The sequence below is a fragment of the Chiloscyllium plagiosum genome, unplaced genomic scaffold (genome assembly GCF_037043375.1).
Source record: "Chiloscyllium plagiosum isolate Xiang-an unplaced genomic scaffold, Cpla_swu_hap1 HiC_scaffold_24, whole genome shotgun sequence".
NCBI lineage: Eukaryota > Metazoa > Chordata > Chondrichthyes > Orectolobiformes > Hemiscylliidae > Chiloscyllium > Chiloscyllium plagiosum.
The window spans coordinates 20073192-20098618 of record NW_028270162.1 but is presented as its reverse complement, the minus strand read 5'-3'; the positions used below and the strand labels follow the sequence as shown (position 1 = coordinate 20098618).

Sequence of the window (25427 nt, the reverse complement as noted above, 5' to 3'; positions counted from 1 at the left end):
CATTACCTGCTTGAGTGATTTTCTCAGTCTTCGAGATTGATGTCACAATCTTCCCATCTGTAGATTTTTGTGTCTTAGATAGAGTCATTTCAGCAGTATTTAAGGATTTTCCTTTCTTCTCATCTGTTTTCTGCTTCAGTTCCTGTAGTCTCATTTCACGCTCTCTCTCTCTCTCATCTGAAGAGAGAAAAATACAACTGTTAGAGGAGTTAAAATCTATTTTCCTACTTTGGCAATGATCAATATCTAATGAAAAACAGTTATGTTAGGCAGCTCTACAGGTTAGTTCATGGCTACACCAATCCCACACATGTGCAATCACTGCAATGTGGAAGCAGTAATCCTTGGTGGCAGGACTGAACAAAATTAGGCTGAACTTTTCACATGCACTGCCCTTAACACTTGAGTTTGCTATGCAGATCTAAATAAAGCAGGTGACGAAGAGCACCAATAAAACTTTCTTCAATAGCACAACAGACTCTTATTTTCCTTAAAAATAAACGCTTAAAACTGAGATGGGCATTGAGTGTTGACCTGTTTTTCTCCCTCCCAGAATAATCTTACTGTATGACACTTGTTAATTAGCTCAAGGTTTGTTCCTATTCATTAGAAAAAAAGATGATCCATCTAAATGAAAGTACTTTGTTCAATATTTTAAAAAATTCTGATTACACTGTAGCATTCACTTTCAGAAAGTATGTGGCTTGCAGCCCTACCTGAATTGACACAGAGTGAATATTGTACAGTGCGGTATTCTGATTCAGTGGATAGAAGTGAATTATCGGATTCTAAATCCTTATTGCCCCTTCTTCTTTGTCATTCGTAAGCTCCCCATCCAAAACATGATCTACGATGATATGACATCAAGAAACAAGACAAGCCTACATTTAAGATTATTCTGCTTGCTACCTCCACACCCTTTCTAATTCAGTAATATTATTTGTATCCATGGGTTCATTTATTAGATAGTGTGATGACAAATGACACACTGATGGACTGAAGTGTTGTCACTAAATATGAAATTGTGATCAATAAGTAACAAAACTTACGAGCACAGTATGGTATGAAGCTCACTCCACATAACAGTATTCAGGGCTGTTGTAAATGTCACCCTTAAAAATGGACAGGAGACTTGAACATATTGTCACCATTGTGGTATGTGAGCAAATAACCCAGATTGACACTTCAGTATGTTCTGGATTATTCTGTTTCTACAGTCAGAGAGTATTGTGTCAGGGTACTGAAAGAATGCTGGCAGACATAGAACATAGAACGTTACAGCGCAGTACAGGCCCTTCGGCCCACGATGTTGCGCCAACCTGTGAAATTAACTTGATGCAAGTCTGACATATACCATTCCATTATTATCCACATGTATGTCCAATGCCCATTTAAATGCTTTTAACACTGCTGCAAGCAGGCTGTTCCACGCCCCTACTACTCTCTGAGTAAAGAAACTATCCCTGATATCTGTCCAAGATCTATCACCCCTCAATCTAAAGCTATGTCCCCTTGTGTTAGCCTTCACCATCTGAGGAAAAAGGCTCTCACTGTCCACCCTATCTAACCCTTTCATTATCTTATACATCTCGATTAAGTCACCTCTCAACTTTTTTCTCTCCAACGAAAACAGCATCATTCCCTCAGCCTATCCTCATATGACCAGGCAACATTCGAGTAAACTCCTCTGAAACCTTTCCAGATCTTCCACATCCTTCCTATAATGCGGTGACCAGAATTACTCCAGGTGCAGGCTTACTAGTGTTTTGTACAGCTGAAGCATGACCTTTTGGCTCCGAAACTCAATCTCCCGAGGAATAAATGCCAACACATCATGTGCCTTCTTAACAACCCTATCAACCTAGGTGGAAACTTTCAGGGATTTATACACCTGGACACTGAGATCTCTCTGTTATAGAGTCATAGAGTCATAGAGATGTACAGCATGGAAACAGATCTTTCGGTCCAACCTGTCCATGCCGATCAGATATCCCAACCCAATCTAGTCCCACCTGCCAGCACCCAGCCCATATCCCTCCAAACCCTTCCTATTCATATTCCCATCTAAATGCCTCTTAAATGTTGCAATTGTACCAGCCTCCACCACTTCCTCTGGCAGCTCATTCCATACACGTACCACCCTCTGTTTGGAAAAGTTGCCCCTTAGGTCTCTTTTATATCTTTGCCCTCTCACCCTAAACCTATGCCCTCTAGTTCTGGACTCCCCAACCCCAGGCAAAAGACTTTGTCTATTTATCCTATCCATGCCCATCATAATTTTGAAAACCTCTATAAGGTCACCCCTCAGTCTCCGAAAACAGCCCCAGCTTTTTCAGCCTCTACCTATAGCTCAAATCCTCCAACCCGAGCAACATCCTTGTAAATCTTTTCTGAACCCTTTCAAGTTTCACAACACCTTTCCAATAGGAAGGAGACCAGAATTGCACACAATACTCCAACAGTAGCCCAACCAATGTCCTGTACAGCCACAACATGACCTCCCAACTCCTGTACTCAATACTCTGACCAAGAAAGGAAAGAATACTAAACGCCTTCTTCACTATCCTATCTCCCTGTGACTCCACTTTCAAGGAGCTATGAACCTGCACTCCAAGTTCTCTTTGTTCAGCAACACTCCCTAGGACCTTACCATTAAGTGTATAAGTCCTGCTAAGATTTGCTTTCCCAAAATGCAGCAACTCACATTTATCTGAATTAATCACTTCTCAGCCCATTGGCCCATCTGGTCAAGATCCTGTTGTAATCTGAGGTAACCCTCTTCACTGTCCACTACACCTCCAATTTTGGTGTCATCTGCAAACTTACTAACTGTACCCCTTATGCTCACATCCAAATCATTTATGTAAATGACAAAAAGTAGAGGACCCAGCACCGATCCTTGTGGCACTCCACTGGTCACAGGCCTCCAGTATGAAAAACAACCCCCCACCAACACCCTCTGTCTTCTACCTTTGAGCCAGTTCTGTATCCAAATGGCTAGTTCTCCATGTATTCCATGAGATCTAACCTTGCTAATCAGTCTCCCATGAGGAACCTTGTCGAACGCCTTACTGAAGTCCATATAGATCATATCTGCTGCTCCGCCCTCATCAATCCTCTTTGTTACTTCTTCAAAAAACTCAATCAAGTTTGTGAGACATGGTTCCCACGCACAAAGCAATGTTGACTATCCCTAATCAGTCCTTGCCTTTCCAAATACATGTACATCCTATCCCCCAGGATTCCCTCCAACAACTTGCCCACCACTGACATCAGGCTCACCAATCTATAGTTCCCTGGCTTGTCTTTACCACCCTTCTTAAACAGTGGCACCATGTTTGCCAACCTCCAGTCTTCCGGCACCTCTCCTGTGACTATCGATGATACAAATATCTCAGCAAGAGGCCCTGCAATCGCTTCTCTAGCTTCCCAGAGTTCTCAGGTACACCTGATCAGGTCCTGGGGATTTATCCACCTTAAACCATTTCAAGACATCCAGCACTTCCTCCTCTATAATATGGACATTTTGCAAGATGTCACCATCTATTTCTCTACAGTCTATATCTTCCATATCTTCTTCCACAGTAAATACTGATGCAAAATATTCATTTAGTATCATCTCCCATTTTCTGTGGCTCCACACAAAAGCCGCCTTGCTGATCTTTGAGTTGCCCTATTCTCTCCCTAGTTACCCTTTTGTCCTTAATATATTTGTAAAAACCCTTTGGCTTCTCCTTAATTCTATTTGCCAAAGCTATCTCATGTCCCCTTTTTGCCCTCCTGATTTCCCTCTTAAGTATACTCCTACTTCCTTTATACTCTTCTAAGGATTCACTCGATCTATCCTGTCTATACCTGACATATGCTTCCTTCATCTACACTGCCAAGCATTTTACCATTAGCCCAGTTCCCTGCATTCCTATTACTTCTTCCGAAGTGAACTACCTCGCACTTTTCCAAATTAAACTCCATTTGCCACTTCTCAGCCCAGCTCTGCAGCTTATCTATATCCCTGTGTAACCCACAACTTTCTTCGGCAGTATCCACAACTCTACCTACTTTAGTGTCATCCACAAATTTACTAACCCATCCTCTACGCCCACATCAAGATCATTTATAAAAATGACAAACAGCAGTGGCCCCAAAACAGATCTTAGCAGCACACCACTGTAACTGAGCTCCAGGATGAACATTTCCCATCAACCATACCCTCTATCTTCTTTCAGCTAGTCAATTTCTGTTCCAAACAGCTAAATCACCTTCAATCCCGAAACTCTGTATTTTGTATAATAGCCTACCATATGGAACCTTATCAAATGCCTTACTGAAGTCCATATATACCACATCAACCGCTTTACCTTCATTCATCCATTTTGTCATCTTCTCGAAGAAGTCAATAAGGTTGTTTAGGCACGACCTAACCTTCACAAAACCGTGTTGACTATCCCTGATCAAATTATTCCTTTCCAGATGATTATATATCCTATCGCTTATAACCTTTTCCAACACCTTACACACAACTGACGTAAGGCTCACTGGCCTATAACTACCAGGATTGTCCTGACGCCCCTTCTTAAACAACATTTGCTATCCTCCAGTCTTCTGACACTACTCTGGACAATGATGATACAAAGATCAAAGCCAAAGGCTCTGCAATCTCCTCCCTGGCTTCCCAGAGAATCCGAGGATAAATTTCATCCGGCCCAGGGGCCTTATTTATTTTCAGATCTTTCAAAATTGCTAAACATCCTCTTTGTCAACCGTAATCCCATCTAATCTAGTAGCCTGAATCTCCATATTCTCACTAACATTGCCCTCTTCCAATGTGAATACTGACAAAAAGTATTCATTAAGCACTTTTCCTATGTCCTCAGATTCCACACACAACTTCCCACAACTGTCTTTGATTGGCCGTAATCTTACTCTATTCTTTTATTCCTGATATACCTCTAGAAAACCTTAGGGATTTTCTTGATCCTATCTGCCAACACTTCTCATGACCCCTCCTGGCTCTTCTTCGCCCTTTCTTTAGATCTTTTCTGGCTGACTTATAACTCTTAAGCCCCCAACTAAGCCTTCACGCCTCATCCTCATGTAAGCCTTCTTCTTTCTCTTGACAACAGCTTCAACTCTCTTTAGTAAACCATGGCTCCCTCTCTCAACAACTACCTCCCTGCTTGATAGGTATATACTTATCAAGGACCTGCAGTAGCTGTTCCTTGAATAAGTTCCACATTTCAATTGTGTCTATCCCCTGCAAATCTTGCCTAATCACATCATAATTGCCTTTCCCCCAGTTATACCTCTTTCCCTGCAGTATATATCTATCCTTGCTCATTGCTATTGTATAGTAACATCAGACAAAATATGAAGTATAGTCATTTTCTACTTTTCTGGGCAGCATAAATAATTTTTTTGACACTTTTAATAGCAGTAGGAAAAAAGTAATTAATTTACATTGTTGAACATTTGGAACATTATGTAGCTATAAAGATCCTGAGGGCATGAAAGGCACTGTATTATTGCAGGTTATTACCTTATCATGTTTAGAAGCTTGACAAGATCTAGCACAGCTTGAGCTCCGTCATGTACATCATGTAGCAAGACAAAGTTACAACAGCATGATATTTGATCACACTAAACACCATAAGTATTAAAGACATATTGATAAGACCACAGCTTTGCTGACTCAGCATCTGTTGGCTATATGGAGGATCTTAGATTACTCAAGAAGTTCTTCACTGTAAACTGGAACAAGGCAGGCAGATTAAGCAGGCAATCAATTGTGCAGTTCTGCGAGATGCAAGATGAGCAATGGAACCGACTCTAGAATGAGCAAGATACATAATGGTGAGCTAAATAAGCAAACTTGTGATGTTTACTGCAGTTACAACTTCTGGAATCATCAGAATGTAGATCTGCTAGAAAAGAAACAGTAAACCTGTAAATATATACACTGCAAGCTATTGAACATAGGCTGGGTGTTTAAAATAATAAAAAAAGCAGGAAGTTACATCTCTGTCATATTGGCCTAAATAGTCAAAAACAGACTCAGGACTAATACTTTTTAAGACAAGATTGCAATCCTTTGTATGAAGCAATGCCGCCACCACAAAATAGTTCTCAATTGCATTAATTAATATGCACTGTGGATTAATATCCAATGTTCTCACTAAGATAAATGTGTATATGACTATTGAACAGCCTGAAAAACACTGTGCAATTCTTCTTCTAGAATGCTTATGCAAGAAGTGTTAGAATCCCACATGGAAGAATGGGTCACCAAAAGGGAACATTGTCCATTGAGACATTAATTCAGACTACCCAGGCTGACTCTAATTAGGATTCCAATTATGTACCAATGAAACTTTTGCCTGTCCATTAGGGATAAGTAAAATTTTAGATCTCAACACAGCCTTCCACTATCCTTCAATTTGTAATGTCTGGCTTCTGCTCAGGATCTCCCACAGTGCAGGTCCAAGATTTCCTATTTTTCAAAGTCACAGGAATAATCCCAAATTATTCTTACAGTGCTATCTTGTTTCTTGTTTAAGCCACCTACCTCTTTTCTTTTTCCGGAGCTCCCTCATTGCAGCTCGAATTATCTTCCTTTCCTCATAATCTGTTGTGGCATCAAGCTTCAGAAGATATAAGGAAAACAATATCGTAATATTGCAATACTTCAAAGGATACAGATCTTTTAGCTTCTGTAATGCTAAAACTACAAGACTTGGACTTTTATGGTGCCTCAACTAGTTTGAGCAGCGAGTCAATGTGCTACAATAACAAGGAAAATCCCAGATTTGAGTTTCAACCTGTGCTGTTAATTGATTTCAATTAGGGTTCAATATAGGTTCTATAATTGACTGTGGTGAAAAAGAGTCTAGTAAAAATTAGTCAAGGTTACCACCTTTGTCAGCAAAGCCCATGGAAATTTGCGAAAATGGATGCAGGGTATTTGTGTAAAAGATCTTGGCAGCTTTGCTCACCAAATAAGCAAACACAGAAGAAGTCCATGGAACTATTTTCTAGCAAGAAATCAGCAACTTCATAATGTATAAAAGTATGTAAATTTGGCAGGATTAAGAGAAATAAAAGACTGGAAAAGTATAAAAGATGGTGACTGACACTTCCTGGGTTAATGGAAACTCATACATAGGAACTTTGGCTAGAGATTCCTTTTGTTCACCACTTATTCTGGAGTCAGTTCTTTCAGTGTTATTGAAGATTGAGATTAGGTTACTAAGTCAATAAAACTCCAACTATTTTAGAATTTTCCTTTCCTTCTACTCTTACTGTAGGTGACATATATGCAAAGTTCTACACGCTGGTAAAAATTCTCTATGCTGAGCACAAAAAATCTTTAGAACCAAAAAAAATTCTGACCAATGTAGCTAAATATACCAATTTTTCATATCTGAAAGAAAAAAAATCGATTGATCAAACAAACATTAATAATTTCATAATGGAGTGTAATATTCCAGTAAAAATTAAGACAGCCACAATATCTGATCAATTATGTAAACCATACAATCCTACAGCAATTTTTTAAACCTAAAATGATCACTCAACCATTTAAGTGTATAGTAGAATTTTTCAAAAGGTTGGTATTGACAAGACATTTGAATATTTTGAGATATCAGTCTTTCTACTCAGTAGTTTGCTTCTCTCACAAACATTTACATTAGGATTTTATTCTGAGTGACAGAGATGCATCTCCAACTGTTTGCTCCTATTTAGTGTATTTGAAATAATTTATAAACAGATCACTCACAAATACCTCAATTTAAGTATTCTTTGCTATTTGGTGCTACACTTAATGCAGCAGGATTGTGGATGGTGGGGTTTCTTGCCCTGCCATTTGAAGAGCAGTGGGGAACATATCCCCATAACCACTTAATACTTCATGCATTAATTAGCTGAGGACAGAGCTTCCATCCCTTACTCATGTAGACGTTCTACCGGAGGGAAGTAACAGCCAATCTGACTTTAAGTCCTGTAGTCTATGACAAAGTTTTTCTTGGTGGAGGGCATGGTGGTGACATGTAATGCGCAAACGAGGCTTTTAAGGAAGTTCTCCCTCACCATCCCTGGATTGAGCAGAGTGACTTGTCGGGTCACTCTTGTCTCCGAAGCCCTCCACTAGGCTCAGTATTGCAGCCAGTTCTTAAGCAACTAGTCAATGAGCACTCAAGGGCTTCAACTGGATTGAGGGTTGGCAGGCTATTTAGACCACTGTATGATTGCAAATGGATCTGGGATAGGCAGGAGGGCAGCAGGAAGGCAAACTGGGTAATTTTATAGGCCACTCCCCACTTGCAGACAAACGTTTGACCACAAGTTTGCACAATGAACACATACCATTTTATCCAGGACTTCTTCATCTTCAATAGCGCTTAAATCCTCCAAACCGGGTTTGTTTTTGTTTTCTTTTGTATTATTCTCCTTTTCCTTCTCCTCTGTACCATTAGGTAAAATAGCCTCAATATGTTGTAGTGATTGGGCTGCTTCGGTCATTACTTGTTCAGTATCCATCTGCAAAGACAGGTAAATTAAACAGAATCAATTTGTTGTATCTGCCTGGTCTCCGTGTTAATGCATTTCAAATTTAATATGATGAAGAGAAAATGACCTTCACTATTGAACTCCATGATCAGAATTTCCTCAGTAAACCAAATTGTGATAGGGAATTGTAGTAATCATTACATTGTTTCTTTTTCATTATTTATTTCTGTTGACTGCATTTAAATATTTTGTAAATTTCCAACCAATTACCAACAGTACTGTTCAACTTCCAAACTAATCAGTTTTTTCACATTGAAGGCAAATACTCTTACTTACATCTAGTTTTAAAGGAACCTTTTGCAAGTGGTTGTAAAGGGTTGGTTGATAAGATGAATATGAAGCAAATTAAAAGATTTCTTGTCAAATCAAACAAAAATCATGGCAAAATTACTAAATTTAACTCTAAAGCCTGGAAATCATTGTACCATCAGTGATGTTACATCAATGCTTAATGCATCTGCACCAATTCTTCACAATTATGTGAACAAAGACTTTAGTTCTTTTAATTTAAATGAGTAATACTTCAATTAAGATAGTAGACAAAGGATTTAGATACAAACTGGCTTGAATATTATTGCTTATAAAACTTTCCAGTTTAAATTTCATCACATTCTCCAAAGTTAACTTAGGTTAATGGAATGAATTATATTTTAATCAAAAATAAGGGCTGCATGAAACTGCCATAGATTATGAAAACTTCAGGAGCAAACTAAAATATTAATTCTCTCTCGAATTCTATAATCAACACAACACAAAATACTATTTTCAAAAGCACAATAATTATTGTACAATGACATGGCAGCAATGCTCAGCCAAAACAACAGCATATATAAAGTTATTGATCTCAGCAAAAACACAAAATTTTGGGCCAGATTTTCCAGGGTGTGGCAATCTTACACAGAAGCTCAATATTTCTGAAAGCAGATTCCGCTCAGGTCTCCCTCAGAAATGTGGAGCTGTACTTACAGTCATAGAGTCATAGAGATGTACAGCACAGAAACAGACCCTTCAGTCCAACTCATCCATGCCGACCAGATATCCTACACTAATCTAATCCCATTTGCCAGCACTTGGCCCATATCCCTCTAAAACCTTCCTATTCATATACCCATCAGGATGTCTTTAAAATGCTGCAATTATACTAGCCTCCACCACTTCTTTTGGTAGCTCACTCCATACATGTACCACCATCCCTTAGGTCCCCTTTATGTCTTTCCCCTCTCACCCTGAACCAATGCCCTCTAGTTCTGGACTCCTCCACGCCAGGGAAAAGACTTTGCTTATTTATCCTATTCCTGCCCCTCATGATTTTATAAACCTTTATAAAGTAACCCCTCAGCCACTGACACTCTAGGGAAAACAGCCCAGCCTATACAGCTTCCCTCTGCAGCTCAAATCCTCCAACCCTGGCAACATCCTTGTAAATCTTTTCTGAACCCTTTCAAGTTTCACAACCAAGTCTTTCATAGCAGAGAACTACCAGAAGAAGGAAAATCATGCCCTCTTTTTACAAGTCAGGTGCTGTAATTTCAAATTTAAAGGTCCTAACAGTCACTTTGACAGATGCTGTCAAAGCTTAAACATGAGCTACATGTAAATTAGGGTTCTGGGAGGGTACAGATGGGTAGGGTGCCAGGTTAGTGGGTTGCTAGGTGGGTAGGATGGCAGGGCACCAGCTGGGGAGTGTGTAGTGTTCTAGGTTTTTGGATGCCAGATGGTAATGGGTGAATTGCCAGGTAAGTAGGGTGTCAGGGAAGTAGGTAGCAATCTGGAGTGATGTTAACTAGAGGACAGGGTGTGGTGGAAGCTGGGAAGGTGCCTGCTGAGGTATGGATAAGGTGTCAGCTGGGTGCCAAGGTGCAAAATGGCAAGGTGGCAAAGGTGTTTATGGTAGATCAGGGTGGGCTGGAGAAATTATGTCTGGTAGAATTGGGGAGGTTGAGTGTTAGATCTAGGGGGTTTGAGTCAGGCAGCACTGGGGTCAGATCGAGTCTTATATGGCAGGGGAAGGGGATTTGGTGGTTGGGTGCCATGGTAGAGGTGTCTGGTCAGATCAGGTCCCACTGTCGAGGGGATGTGGGTGTCGGTTCCAGTGTTGGTGGTGATGTGGTGATTTAGGGATTGGCTCTGCTCAGTGGATGTCAGGATGCAAGAGTGGAAGGGAGATCTGGGGGAGGGAAATTGAGCTCAGTGTCAGCAGCAGTTCTGGTGGAAGGGGTTGGGGGGTTTATCATGTCCCTATAGGTATCAGGTCATGGTTTGGGCACTGTAAGGGATCTGGGGGTGGTGTAGGTGGGGGTGTGTGAGCTAAGTATAGGATCAGTTTAATCGTTACTCAGGACTTTGAATATATATTAAATAATCTATAATTTCTTGAATAAGGTATTTTCTTTAATTTCATCAAAACGATCTTAACTCTTATGGAGAAAAAGTTTATGGAGACTTTCTGTGGGTTCTGGTCATAGAGGAATTATCAAGATGAATATTCAAGTTCCGAGGCAATTCCTTCAGAGATGCTAAAATGGTGATTCCACAGGACTCCCATGCACAATTCCCATCTTTGCTGGTATAACAACTATTTGGCCAGCTGAAAATCTGCCCATTGTTTCTAAGGTTATGCCAAGTGTGCCCACCAAACACAGAATTAGAAAAAGCACATTTAAAGTATATCCATGTGGTCATGGAATATTTTACTTTTATTTTTTATCATGTCACCAACTGACTATCATTCTTTATACTTTAGAAGAGCCCCTTTTGTAATAGTAAACAATTTACTGTAGTGGTACTGCAAAATGCATTTTGCTTTTCTTTTGGGTATGACCCCATCCAAATACTTAAATTTCAGCATGACCTTCCAGCAATATTTGTTGGCATGGATGCCAGCATTAAAATAGATACAAAAAAAAACAAAGAGCACTTAATTATTAAACTGGAACTTTTTTTGGCAGCTGGCAGCTGCTTTCCTCTATATCATACCTGTGTCAACACTGGCACCAAAAATACTCTAATTCATACCATCCGTATCATTTCCCAGTAATACACCAGACACACTTGTAGCAGTCTCATTACAATTGCCTATCCTTCAGTCATGATGTGGAGGAGCAGGTGTTGAACTGGGGTGGATAAAGTTAAAAATCCCACATCACCAGGTTGTAGTTCAACAGGTTTATTTGGAAACACTAGCTTTCATTAGGCAGCGTTCCAAAAGTTAGTGCTTCCAAATAAACCTGTTGGACCATAACCTGATGTTGTGTGATTTTTAAGTGTAATTATCATATATCAACCTCAAGCACTGCACTGGCTGTCAACATCTACCAGGACTATCCCTCAATGAGCCTCAAAGATCACAACTATGTATAATAACCCACTTTAATTTGACCCTATGATAATATTACAGTTGAGGTTATGAACGTTTATTGCAGCTTATGATAACATTTGAAACAGTCAATTAGATATTTAATTCAAAGGAACTATTCTTTACATACAAGATTTTTAAAAAATCTCCATAATTTTCTCTTTAAAACTGTATGCTACATTTACTAAAATGTGCAAAAATACCTTTGGTGAATTAGCTGATCACTGTGCAAACTATGATAGAGACACCATGTATGACTTCTGTGTCCCTAGATTAGAAACGGCTAGAGTCTACTCAAAAACTGCTCTGTAAGAACCTCTGTTGGAAACATTTGAGTGTGAAGACCTCAGATGAGAAAATTAAGTTGAAAACTGAAGCCCTGTGAAAAAACACGGTTGATTTTCATTGATTAGGTACATATGTGGAGAAAATCTTCTGCAGCAAATCCAGAAGCATTTGATACCAATGGAACTGTACCAGAAAAAGATGTTACTAAATTCAAAATAGGCAGCAGGTTGAAGAAAGCTCATGAGAGAAACAACAGAAAAAAATCCTTTAATGCATTTGACTTTATAAGAGAAAGCGATTTGTTTGCTTTCACTATCGCATCACCTTTTGCTCTCATATACAGTTGATCACTACTGACATCACCCTGATCTGACCAGGACATATCAGATATATTTCACAAGCATATGTCAAGTGGATAAATTGTATACATTTAGCAAGTAGGAGATGCATATTGGTTCCCTCACCATTACAGTATATAGGAACCTCAAACACTGCTAATTCATACAAGCTATCCATTATTCAATATTCTTTATTACCTCAATCAGATATGTGAGACATTTAAACGCTGAATAAAAAGTATTATCCAAATTTAATTGCCAAATAGAATTTCATAATGCTTTTCCTAAAACAAAATTACTACCAATTTACAGTGACAATCTAAAGGCAAATCTCTCATAACTGAACATATAAGAAGCAACAGAATGTACCTCATTAATCGATAGTGACTGGGTTCTTCATTGTCTTGTTTTCCCCATATTCATGAAATCATCCCTTCATCAAATACATTCATTCAAATTCAGCTACAGGAAAACCAATCAGACTCATGATTCCAATCCATCTAAATATACAGTCATTTTCATGTCAGGTACCAGATTGAAATGGAAAAGAATACAACACCTTCTTTGGTTTTGAAGTTTTCAATTGGTCTCTGAATCAAAGTTAACTTGTGATGACTGCTTACTCGAACTGTATCTCCTATAATTTACTGCATTCTAAACTTCAACAAAACTCATCCATCAACCAAATCCAGATATAGCCTGAATTCTAGAGACAACTGCTTCTCTTTTCCCAGATGACATTCCATCTTAGATATCTAATTCTACAAACAGGTGAGCATATTTTGTCCTTCAAAACAGGTTCTACTTCATTTTTCTGATCCCTTTAGTTCTTGATTTAATATTCAATCAGTACACTCCGGGTGGGTCATATATTTAAGCAATACAACACACAAGCACCCCCATACACATTGAACATTTCCAACATATTTTGTTTTTATTTCAGATTTCCAACATTCGCAATTTTTCTTGTGTTTACATTTTGAAACAATCCTAAAAACATTTGTCACACTGACATTCCTGTAACTATTTTTTATGAACTCTTGCTTCTTTCACTAAATAAAAACCCAAACGGTTGAAATGGATTTTTTTGCATCAAATTTTTAGGGCGATTTTTTTTGCTGCAAGGTCTAGCAAACATTCTCACTGTGAGAGTTAGTTAGTTTTTAATCCCATATTCTACCAAATTTGTGCCACCTCTAAAAACTCTCATGGCATATCACCAGTCCGGACGCTTTGGAGAGGGTGCAGAAAGAGTTCACCAGGATGTTACCTGATTTGTATGGTATTAATTATGAGAAAAGACTGGGTAAACTTGGTTTGTTTTCACTTGAACATCGAAGGATGAGAGGCAACCTGATAGAAGTTTATAAAGTTATGACAGGCATGGATAGAATGGATAATTGGAATATTTTTCCCAGGATAGAAAGGTCAATTAGTAGAGGACATCTAACTCAATCCTGCCCTTTCTCTCATTACAGAAGAAGTCCATAACAGGGGACTAAACCAGTACAGTGGAGGATTCTGGACATCAGGTTCTTCACTCCATAAGAGAAGTGAATTCTTGCCTTCACAGTAGAAGACCAGGTTCACTCCAGTGGGGATCTCGAGACATTCATGTCCTGCCAACTGAGTAAATACTACCCTACATTCCAGTGCAACTCCCACATGAACTCCACTGTCAGTGTCATCCATTGCACACCACTTCTAACCAACGGTTACGATGCAGCCTGAAAATTTCCCATCACCCTGGTAAAACATTTGGCTCCTCCAGAACCCATTTTTTGACCTTTGAGGACCACAGTACTGAGGCTTTCCTCACCAGACCAGATACTATTAAGAAGGGTGCAGAAGACTCATCTTTGACTATCTGCTTCCAGAATTAAATTGGTGCAAGGCAGCCATCAGGATCCTGGACGGTCTCCCCAATGACCTTTTAGGTGGGAAGTTGGCAAGCATTGCAGCGCCTCATAAAATATAGTCCACAGCATTTTGAAAATGAATCACAAGCTGTTTATATCTTTTACACATTCAAGATTCCAACCACACCTGGACTGAGCTACATAATGTCAGTGAAATATTTGTGAGACTCTCCACGCCTGTAATAATTATATTTTAAAACAAAACTTGACAACAATACAATCTTAACCTTCTGGTTCAGTGAAAACAAAACAGAATATAAAATTCATTCCCAATCATGTAGATTTCTTAAGGATTAATGACTGAGTTTCTCCCTACTCATGAAATCAATTAAATAGTCACAAGGTAAAATTCTGTCAGATTGGGAAAAGTTCTAAATTACAGTGCCTGCATTTGTCTTTTCGACCTTTACAGTGAATGTCGAGCCACTATTAAGTGATGTGAAATAGATGTACTGATTCAGTCACAAGTTGCTAAGAATGGTAATGTTTTCCATGGCACAGAAAATGGAAACTGAATCCATTTGTGAACTGAATCCTATGAGTATGACGTAGTGCATAGCACTAATTGCAGTCTTTATCATTATCTAAAAACATATCGTACATTATCTTCAGTATATCCATTTCTGATTAAGAATTTTGCTGTTTTTAATTCTACTCATGACCTTGTTTTCTCACATATCTGCAAACAAAACAGACCAAAATTATAATTCACATTTCTTAATTGTAATCAGGTAGGGGATACAATTTTAAACTATTTGACAAGGTAAGTTTTATATAAGGATATATGGCTTTCTATAAAATTAAGGCACTTTTGAAATTCATCCAGAATTGTTTTTACTCGATTAGCTTATGCCCAATTAAAGAATTCCATTTAGTATATAGAACATAGAACAGTACAGCACAGAACAGGCCCTTCAGCCCACGATATTGTGCCGACCATTGATCCTCATGTATGCACCCTCAAAGTTCTGTGACCATATGCATGTCCAGCAGTGTCTTAAATGTCCCCAATGACCTTGCTTCCACAACTGCTGCTGGCAACGCATTCCATGCTCTCACAACTCTCTGTGTAAAGAACCCGTCTCTGACATCCCCTCTATACTTTCCTCCAACCAGCTTAAAACTATGACCCCTCATGTTAGCCATTTCTGCCCTGGGAAATAATCTCTGGCTATCGACTCTATCTATGCCTCTCATTATCTTGTATACCTCAATTAGGTCCCCTTTCCTCCTCCTTTTCTCCAATGAAAAAAGTCCGAGCTCAGTCAACCTCTCTTCATAAGATAAGCCCTCCAGTCCAGGCAGCATCCTGGTAAACCTCCTCTGAACCTTCTCCATAGCATCCACATCTTTCCTATAATAGGGCGACCAGAACTGGATGCAGTATTCCAAGTGCAGTCTAACCAAAGTTTTATAGAGCTGCAACAAGATCTCACGATTCTTAAACTCAATCCCCCTGTTAATGAAAGCCAAAACACTATATGCTTTCTTGGGTGGCCATTTTAAGGGATCTATGTACCTGCACACCAAGATCCCTCTGTTCCTCCACATTGCCAAGAATCCTATCCTTAATCCGGTACTCAGCGTTCAAATTCGACCTTCTAAAATGCATCACCTCACATTTATCCAGATTGAACTCCATCTGCCACCTCTCAGCCCATCTCTGCATCCTGTCAATGTCCTGCTGCAGCCTACAACAGCCCTCTATACTGCCAACGACACCTCCAACCTTTGTGTTGTCTGCAAACTTGCTGACCCATCCTTCAATCCCCTCATCCAAGTCATTAATAAAAATTACAAACAGTTGAAGCCCAAGGACAGAGCCCTGTGGAACACCACTCACCACTGACTTCCAGGCAGAATATTTTCCTTCTACTACCACTCGCTGTCTTCTGTTGGCCTGCCAATTCTGTATCCAGACAGCTAAGTTCCCCTGTATCCCATTCCTCCTGACCTTCTGAATGAGCCTACTTTGGGAACCTTATCAAATGCCTTGCTGAAATCCATATACACCACATCCACTTTGACCCTCATCAACTTTTCTAGTCACATCCTCAAAGAACTCGATAAACATTGTGAGGCATGACCTGCCCTCACAAAGCCGTGTTGATTGCATTTAATCAAGCCATGCTCTTCCAGATGGTCATAAATCCTATCCCTCAGAATCCTTTCTAACACGTGAGACGTGAGACTTACTGGTCTTTAATTGCCGGGGATTTCCCTATTTCCTTTCTTGAAGAGAGGAATTACATTTGCCTCTCTGCAGTCCTCAGGTATGACTCCAGTGGAGAGCAAGGATGCAAAGATCTTCGCAAGTGGCGAAGCAATTGCATTTCTCGTTTCCCAAAGTAGCCAAGGACAAATCTGGTCTGGCCTGGAGACTTGTCAATCTTAATGTTTGACAAAATTTTCAGCACATCAGCTTCCTCTATCTCTATCCATTCCAGCATGCACACCTGCTCCTCAAAGGTTTCATTCACTACAAAGTTCATTTCTTTCGTAAAGACAGAAGCAAAAAACTATTTAGGGCTTCCCCTACCTCTTCGGACTCTATACACAAGTTCCCTATGCTATCCCTGATCAGCCCTACTCTTTCTTTGACCATTCTCTTATTCCTCACATAAGTGTAAAATCCCTTTGTGTTCTCCCTAATCCGTTCTGCTAAGCCTTTCTCGTGCCCCCTCCTGGCTCTCCTCAGACCATTTTTGAGCTCCTTCCTCTCCTGCCTGTAATCCTCTAGAGCTGAGCTTGACCCTAGCTTCTTCCACCTTATGTAAGCTACCTTCTTCCTTTTGACGAGAAGCTCCACCGCTCTCATCATCCAAGGTTCCTTTATCTTACCCCTTCTTGCCTGTCTCAGAGGGACATATTTATTCATCACTCGCAACAACTGTTCCTTAAACAGTCTCCACATGTCTATAGTGCCTTTACCATGGAATAATTGTTCCCAGTCCATGCTTCCTAACTGATGTCTAATCGCATCATAGTTTCCTCTTCCCCAATTAAATATCCTCCCATTTTGCCTAATCCTCTCCTTCTCCATAGCTATGTAAAGTATATGCTGCAGCTGTGCAAAACTCTGGTGCAGAGGCACTTGGAGTATTGCGTACAGTTCTGGTCACTGCATGTGAAAGGATGTGAAAGCTTTGGAAAGGGTTCAGAGGAGATTTACTTGGATGTTGTCTGGTATGGAGGGAAAGTCTTATGGGGAAAGGTTGAGGGACTTGAGGCTGTTTTTGTTAGAGAGAAGGTTGAGAGGAAACTTAATTGAGACATACAAGCTAATCAGAGGGTGGACAGCGAGAGCCTTTTTCCTCAGATGATGCTTGCTAGCAAGAGGGGACATTGCTTTAAATTGAGGGGTAATAGATATAGGACAGATGTCAGATAGGACAGATGTTTCTTTACTCAGAGAGTAGTAGGGGCATGGGATGCACCGCCAGCAACAGTAATAGACTCGCCAACTTTAATGGCATTTAAATGGTCATTGGATAAACATATGGATGAAAATGGAATAGTGTAGGATAGATGGACTTAAGATTGGTTCCACAGATCGGCGCAACATCGAGGGCCGAAGGGCCTGTACTGCGCTGGAATGTTCTATGTTCTGAATAAAAACTTGAGTTAATCTTCCAGAATTGTTAGGTATGGAGTTTAAAAACAGGGAAGTTTTGTTACAATTGTACATGGTGTTGGTGAGGCTGCATTTGGAGTACTGTATGCAGTTTTGGTCCCTGAATCTAAAAAATAATACACTGGTATTGGACACTGTTTAAAAGAGATTCACTAGGCTAGTTCTTGGGGTGAAGGGGTTGACTTATCAAGAACATTTCAATAGGTTAGGCCTTTTTCATTAGAGTTTAGAAGAATGCGGGGCATTATTATTATTGAAAGTACGAGATTCTGCGGGGGCTGACTGGATATTTGTTGAGAAGATGTTTCCACCTATGGGTGAATCTTAAATTAGAGAACACAGTTACAAAATAAGGTGATACTGATTTAAAACTGAGAAGAAAAGGAATTTCTTCTTCCAGAGAGTAGTGAGTGTCTGGAATTGCCTACCCAGAGTATTATGGAGGATAGAGCTGAAAATGTGATGCTGGAAAAGCGCAGCAGGTCAGGCAGCATCCAAGGAACAGGAGAATCGATGTTTTGGGCATAAGCCCTTCTTCAGGAAACATGGAGGAATTATGGGGGATAGATCAATCAAAGTCTTTAAACAGAAGACAGATGGAGTTTTGAAAAACAGGGAGTTAACAGCTATACTAAGCCTGCATGAAAGAGGAGTTCACATCTGGGGCAGATCAGCCTTGATTTCGTTGAGTGATTGGCAAGCTTGAGGGGCCAAATGGTCCAATTCTGCTCCTACTTCTTGTTTTCATGATAGCTGCAAATTGCCAGAACATAAATTCTTATGCATCTCAGTCACTACTTACTTCAAAAAGCTCCACAGATATTTAATATTGTATTTTATTGAATGTTAACCTTGTTTCCTATGCAGATAGCAATGGAAGCAGTGGCAACATAATGGTAATATCATTGGATTGACAATCAGAACTGTAGGTTAATGTCCTGGGGATATGGGTTTGAATCCTACTACGGAAGATGGTTAAAATTTAAATTCAGTTAAAATAAAAATATGGAATTAAAAGCTAGCCAGATGGTGACTATGTAGCCACTGTCAATTGTTATAAAAATCCATTTGGTTCACTAATGTCCTTTGGAAAGGAAATTTGTCATTCTTACCCAATCTGAATCATATGTAACTCCAGACCCACACAAATGTGATTTAGTCTTATCTATCCTCTGAAATGGCCTAGCAAAGTGCTCAATTAAAGGGCAATTAGGGATCAGAAATACATGCTGGCTTCATCAATGATGCCCATGTTCTCCAAACAAAAGAAAATGTTAGGAAATAATATTCCTTATTCCTTTCCCCTTCTTAGCAAATCTTACAAGTTGACCAAAATCTGTTAATGCTCATTTTATGTCCCAAGAGAGTTGATTTTCACCCCACAGTATTAGTTAATTCAAATTTTATTTAAATATAACTGGAACACATTTCAAAACAGAAGTACTTTATCTAGGTGTTTCAATTTAATTAAAAAAGGTGTGTATTTTTCTTTTTAACTGCCTACTCTAAACATACCCTCAAAGTAAGAACAAAGTGAAACAAATGGAGGGCTGCAGGGTGTCAGTATCAATCCCTTTTAGTTGGGTCAGTATATGCCCCTTACTCTCAGGCATCATGGATACAAGGATCATTAGCCGTTACTTTTGCCATCACCAGTCAGATGCCACCACCAGATACATATTACCCTCCCCTTCCTAGTCAGCCTTCCATAGGGACCATTCTCTCTGGGACACTGTTCCTTCACCCCCACACCCTCCCACAACAACACCTCCCGCAACCACAAAAGGTGTAACACCTGTATGTTTACTTTCTCCCTCCTCGGTATCCAAAGGCCCAAACTCACCTTCCAGGTGAAGCAGCGCATTACCTGCACTTGACACAATCTAGTCTACTGAATTTGCTGCTCACAATGTGGTCTCCTCTACACTGGGGAAACGAAGTGTAGGCTGGGTGACTGCTTTGTGGAACACCTATGTTTTGTCTGCAAAAAAGACCTTGATCTTCCAGTTGCCTGCCACTTCAACATTCCACCCCGTTCCTGGCCAACATCTCTGTCTCAGGCTTGCTGCAGTGCTCCAGTGAAGTTCAGCACAAGCTGGAAGAACAGCATTTCATTTTATGCTTGGGGGGACCCTGCTACCTTCTGGACTCAGCATTGTGTTCAATAACTTTAGGGCTTGAGCTCACCCATGTTTTTACCCACCACACTTCAGGCCTTGTTATCACATAGCCTGTTATTATACATAACCCATTGCTAGCCATAAACAGATAGTGAGGACTGCAGATGCTGGAGAAGTCAAAGTTGATAAAGTGTGGCATAGGAAAAAGCACGGCAGGTCAGGCAGCATCTGAGGAGCAAGAGAGTTGATATTTCATGCTTAACCCTTCATCAGCATTGAGGAGGGGGAAGGGGACTGAGAAATAAATAGTAGGGTCAGGCTGGGGGAAAGGAAGTTGGGATGGCAATAGGTGGGCCAAGGTAGGAGGTGATGGCGATAGGTCAATGGGAAGTGTGGAGCGTATAGGTGGGAAGGAAGGTGGGCAGGTAGGTCAGGTCAAAAGGGCTGATTCAAGTTGGAGAATTGGATCTGGAATGGGTTGAGGGGAGGGAAATTTGGAAACTGGTGAATTCAATGTTAAGGCTGTGTGGTTGTAGGCTCCTGAGGGGGAAGATGAGGTGTTCCTCCTCCAGTTCACGAATGGCCTTCTTTAGGCAGTGGAGGAGGCCAAGAATGGACATGCCATGCGGGGACTAGGAGGGGAATTCAAAATGGATGGCTATAGGAAGGTGAGGTTGGTTGGTGTGCACGGACCAGAGATATTCCCTGAACCGTTCTGCAAGTTTGCATTTGGTCTCTCCAATGTAGAGACCACATCGAGGATATCCTTCAACCTTATTTACTGCATCTGTTTCTCTTGATGTGGTCTCCTCTGCATCAGAGAGACCGAGCGCAAACTCAACCTGGTGAGGTCAACACGAGGTGAGGTCCTATGACATATAAAGATTGGATAGGTGAGGTAGCCCTGAACAAACATGTGGATCACATGAAAGTTGCTACCTTGAAAACAGGCCAGGTGTGGAACATACCCCGACCCTTAGAACAGCCAGAAAGGCCGTCAGAAACCATGGGTTCTCCCCCTCTGTATGGCATCGAAAACAACCTCAGAATCAGTGATGGATGCAGCTGATGTTGCAGCCTCGATACTGTTATCACCCAAAGACAAGGGGGGATTTATTCTGAGATGCTTTGGGTGTAAGAGATGGGCCATGATCAATTACATACCGCCTGTATCCAAGTTAGAGTTGGAGGAACTGGACCTGATACAAAAAACGTCCCAGAAGTATACCACAATTTATACTTATAAGGGTTTGTACCAATACACACGACCGCCATTTCGGGTATCATCAGCCTGCACCCTTTTTCAGCATATGATAGAGAACATTTTACAAGGTCTACCCCAGGTTACTATTTATCTGGATGATGAACTAATAACCAGGAAGACCAATAAAGAGCACTTGGAGAACTTGGATATAGTGTTTAAACATTTCTCCCAGATGGGCGTACGCCTTAGAAGAAAGTGGCCAAAAGTGAGGACAACAGATGCTGGAAATCAGAGTCTAGATTAGAGTGGTGCTGGAAAAGCAGAGCAGCTTAAGCAGCATTTGAGAAGCAGGAAAATCGACGTTTCAGGCAAAAACCCTTCATCAGAAATGAAGACAGGCAGACTCTGGGGTGGAGAGATAAATGGGAGTGGGGTGGGGCTGGGGAGAAGGTAGCCAAGAGTACAATAGGTGGATGGAGGTGGGCATGAAGATGATAGGTCAGAGAGGAGGGTGGAGCGGATAGATGGGAAGGAAGATTGGCAGGTAGGACAGGTCATGAGGATGGTGCTGAGCTGGAATTAGAAGGAAGGAAGTGACCTCCTTGGGCTACAGAGTCAAAGGACCAGGTTACACCATTGGAAGACAAAGTGAGGATGATCAAAGGTGTCCTGGCTCCCATGTCTGTGCCAGACCTTATGTCTTTCCTTGGGCTGGTGAATTATTACAGAAAATTAATACATAACCTGGCCTCCATCCTGGCACCATTACATTTGCTATTGGAAAAAGGTCAGATTTGGAAATGGTCACATAGCCAAGAAGTAGCTTTTAGGGAAGTTCAAAAGCAGCTAAGGTGTTGGCTCACTACTATCCCACTCTCTTCACCAATGTAATAACTCCAAGAAGGCAGGTATCCCATCGTCAAATCACTTTTTATTTCCATGTGCACAGTATATGGACTCTGATTAGCTTGCTCAGTGCCAGTCCCTAGAATGAGGAAACTCTCTGAGACTCCTGTTTATATATTATTTTTTCTTTATTTATTTTCCAGCACTAGTGGCCAGTGACAAACAATGCCCTTAGACCCCTGTTTTTTTTTTAAATCAGTCTCCTCTTCTCTTCTCTTGAAACAACCGAGTCCACACTGGTCCACAGCACCCTCAAGAGCCAGTTTTCAGACTGAACAAAACCCCTGATGCTCCTGTTTATTCTTTTTTTGTCTATTTTTTCTTTTCTCATTACCTCCACACTACCGCCTAACTGCATTAGTGCTTATTTTTCCTCCGCACCCATATTGTGTGTGTGCAGGTATGAGACACAGTGTACAAATCTTTATTTAATTTCCACCATCAGGAAGGAAAAAAACACCCAAATGGCCAGTGACAAGCAGTGTCCTTAGACCCCTGTTTATTTATATTTTTCTCTTTTTTTTTAACTTTCTAGCACCCATGTTGTGGGTGTGCAGGTGGATCTCCTGGTTTTTTTTCTTTTTTAAGGGAAAACATCTGGGTGGCCAGTGACAAGCAGTGCCCTTCACAAAAGGGCAATCAATCTCCTGATTATTTTTTTTTTCTTTCCCCCCCCCCCCCCCACTACCGCCTAACTGCGGTAGTGCTTATTTTTTTTCCCCCAGCACCCATGGTGTGTGTGTGCAGGTGTGAGACACAGTGAAAGACACAAAGTGCACGAATCTTTATTTAATTTCCACCATCACGAAGAAAAAAAACACCCAAGTGGCCAGTGACAAGCAATATCCTTAGACCCCTGTTTATATCTGTCAGCCAGGGCCCACTGATTGGGCCAGGTAACACCCCAATCAGAGATATCATACTCAATGAGATCCACCTGGCCCTCATTCCTATCACTACAGTGTCAATGACTTTTTTGAAAAATACTCAGCAAAAATTACCCTTAATTTTATAGGGATATTGTGAAGACATCTAGCTTTTATGAGGTATGGGAGCCCTATTAGTGGTAGAATTGTTCTTCTCATGAGACATAGTTTCTGACGAGAGGGAAAGCAAAGATTTCAGCAATTTTTGTTTCCACATTGATTTATATTGCGCAAACAGACAGTTACAGTTATGAAAGGTTGCATGTTAAAAACATGCTTTATAAGGAAGGGTTCTGGGTAATCCAAGATTCTGGGTAATCCAGGACGGGAAAAATTTCTGGCTGTAACAGCTGTTTCTTTTTTGAGGTATTCTAGGTGCTGGAGGTGATTTCCTCGAATTCCAGGAGCAGCAATTACTGTTTCATATGCTGTTGCCTTGTTTTGAAACTTTGGGAAAAAAACAGTCAAAACAACAGCAGTTTTAAAAGGGAGAAGAACTGACAAAGGAAGCACATGGTGAGGTCACTGCAGGAGAGAGAGAGAGAGAATCTGCACAGTTACTGCCTTTGTTGTTTGAATTCACGTATTGCTGGACATCAGAGTGCATCTGGGAAAATTAACAGTGAAATTCACAACTGATCTTGGAGGAACTGTTGGGCGAAGTTCACAGCACAGAATCAGATAAGTTAATCGTTGTTTTAAGTGTGCCCTACAGAGAGTCTGCAGTAGTGAGTAGAGTGGGTTCTTTCTTGATTATATGTTTTTGGAGATATGTCTCTTGATTAAACTTAAAATATGAGCCATAACTATTAATTTAACCTGGGGCAGTGTTTGTAGAGGAATAAGACGGTGTTATTTTCTGGGTCTGTAGATTGTGAAGGAGCAAAAATGGCCTTTAATAGAGTGATATGTACTTCTTGTCAGATGTGGGAGTTTAAAGAGAGTTTAAGGGTTAATGCGGATTATATCTGCCATAAATGTTGCTGGCTGCGAATCTTATCAGATCAAATCATTGGTTGGAGACAGTTAGAAGCAATGAGGAATTTGCAACAGCAACAGTATGTGATGGATGGCAGTTATAGGAAGGGGGGCAAGTCTCAGATACAGTCACATAGATGGATAAATCCAGGAAAGGTAAGAGAGTTAGGCACCTAGTGCAGATGTATTCTGTGGCTATTCCCCTTTCAAACAAGTATGCTGTTTTGGAAAATGTAGGGGGTGATGGATTCTCAGGGGAACGTAGCATGAACAGCCAAGTTTCTGGTATTGAGACTGGCTCTAATGCAACGAGGGATATGTCGGCTTCCAAGAGACCAATTGTGTTAGGGGATTCTCTAATCTGAGGTACAGACAGACATTTCTGTGGACAGCAGCGAAAAAGCAGAATGGAGTGTTGCTTTCTGGTGCCAGGATCAAGGATGTCTCAGAGAGGGTGCAGAATGTTCACAATGGGGAGAGGGGCTAGCAAGAGGTCATTGTCCACATTGGAACCAACGACATAGGAAGGGAAAAGGTTGAGATTCTGAAGGGAGATTACAGGAAGTTAGGCAGAAATTTAAAAAGGAGGTCCTCGAGAGTAGTAATATCTGGATTACTCCCAGTGCTACGAGCTAGTGAGGGCAGGAAAAGGAGGATAGAGCAGATGAATGCATGGCTGAGGAGCTGGTGTGTGGGAGAAGGATTCACATTTTTGGATCATTGGAATCTCTTTTGGGGTAGAAGTGACCTGTACAAGTAGGACGGATCGCACCTAAATTGAAAGGGGACTGATATACGGGCAGGGAAATTTGCTCGGGAGCATTTAAACTCGTAAGGTGGGACCCAGGGAGATAGTGAGGAAAGAGATCAATCTGAGACTGGTACAGTTGAGAACAGAAGCAAGTCAAACCGTCAGGGCAGGCAGGGACAAGGTAGGACTAATAAATTAAACTGTATTTATTTCAATGCAAGGGGCTTAACAGGGAAGGCAGATGAACTCAGGGTATGGTTAGGAACATGGGACTGGGATATCATAGCAATTATAGAAACATGGCTCAGGGATGGGCAGGACTGGCAGCTTATTGTTCCAGGATACAAATGCTACAGGAAGGATAGAAAGGGAGGCAAGAGAGGAGGGGGGGTTGGCAATTTTGATAAAGGATAGCATTACAGCTGTGCTGAGGGAGGATATTC

At 40.7% G+C, this 25427-nt stretch overlaps 1 protein-coding gene across 3 annotated transcripts in view; it reads right to left on the bottom strand.

The window, feature by feature from the left end:
• The window catches only part of smtnb (smoothelin b), a 362626-nt gene that overhangs the window by 66909 nt on the left and 270290 nt on the right, over positions 1-25427 (bottom strand). For all 3 annotated transcript variants that reach the window (XM_043715564.2, XM_043715563.2, XM_043715562.2), the window contains exons 11-13: positions 8362-8535; positions 6563-6638; positions 7-177 (exon numbers count right to left, since the gene is read on the bottom strand). In XM_043715564.2, coding sequence (XP_043571499.2) covers positions 7-177; positions 6563-6638; positions 8362-8535 — 421 coding nt within the window. The remainder of the gene's footprint in view (positions 1-6; positions 178-6562; positions 6639-8361; positions 8536-25427) is intronic.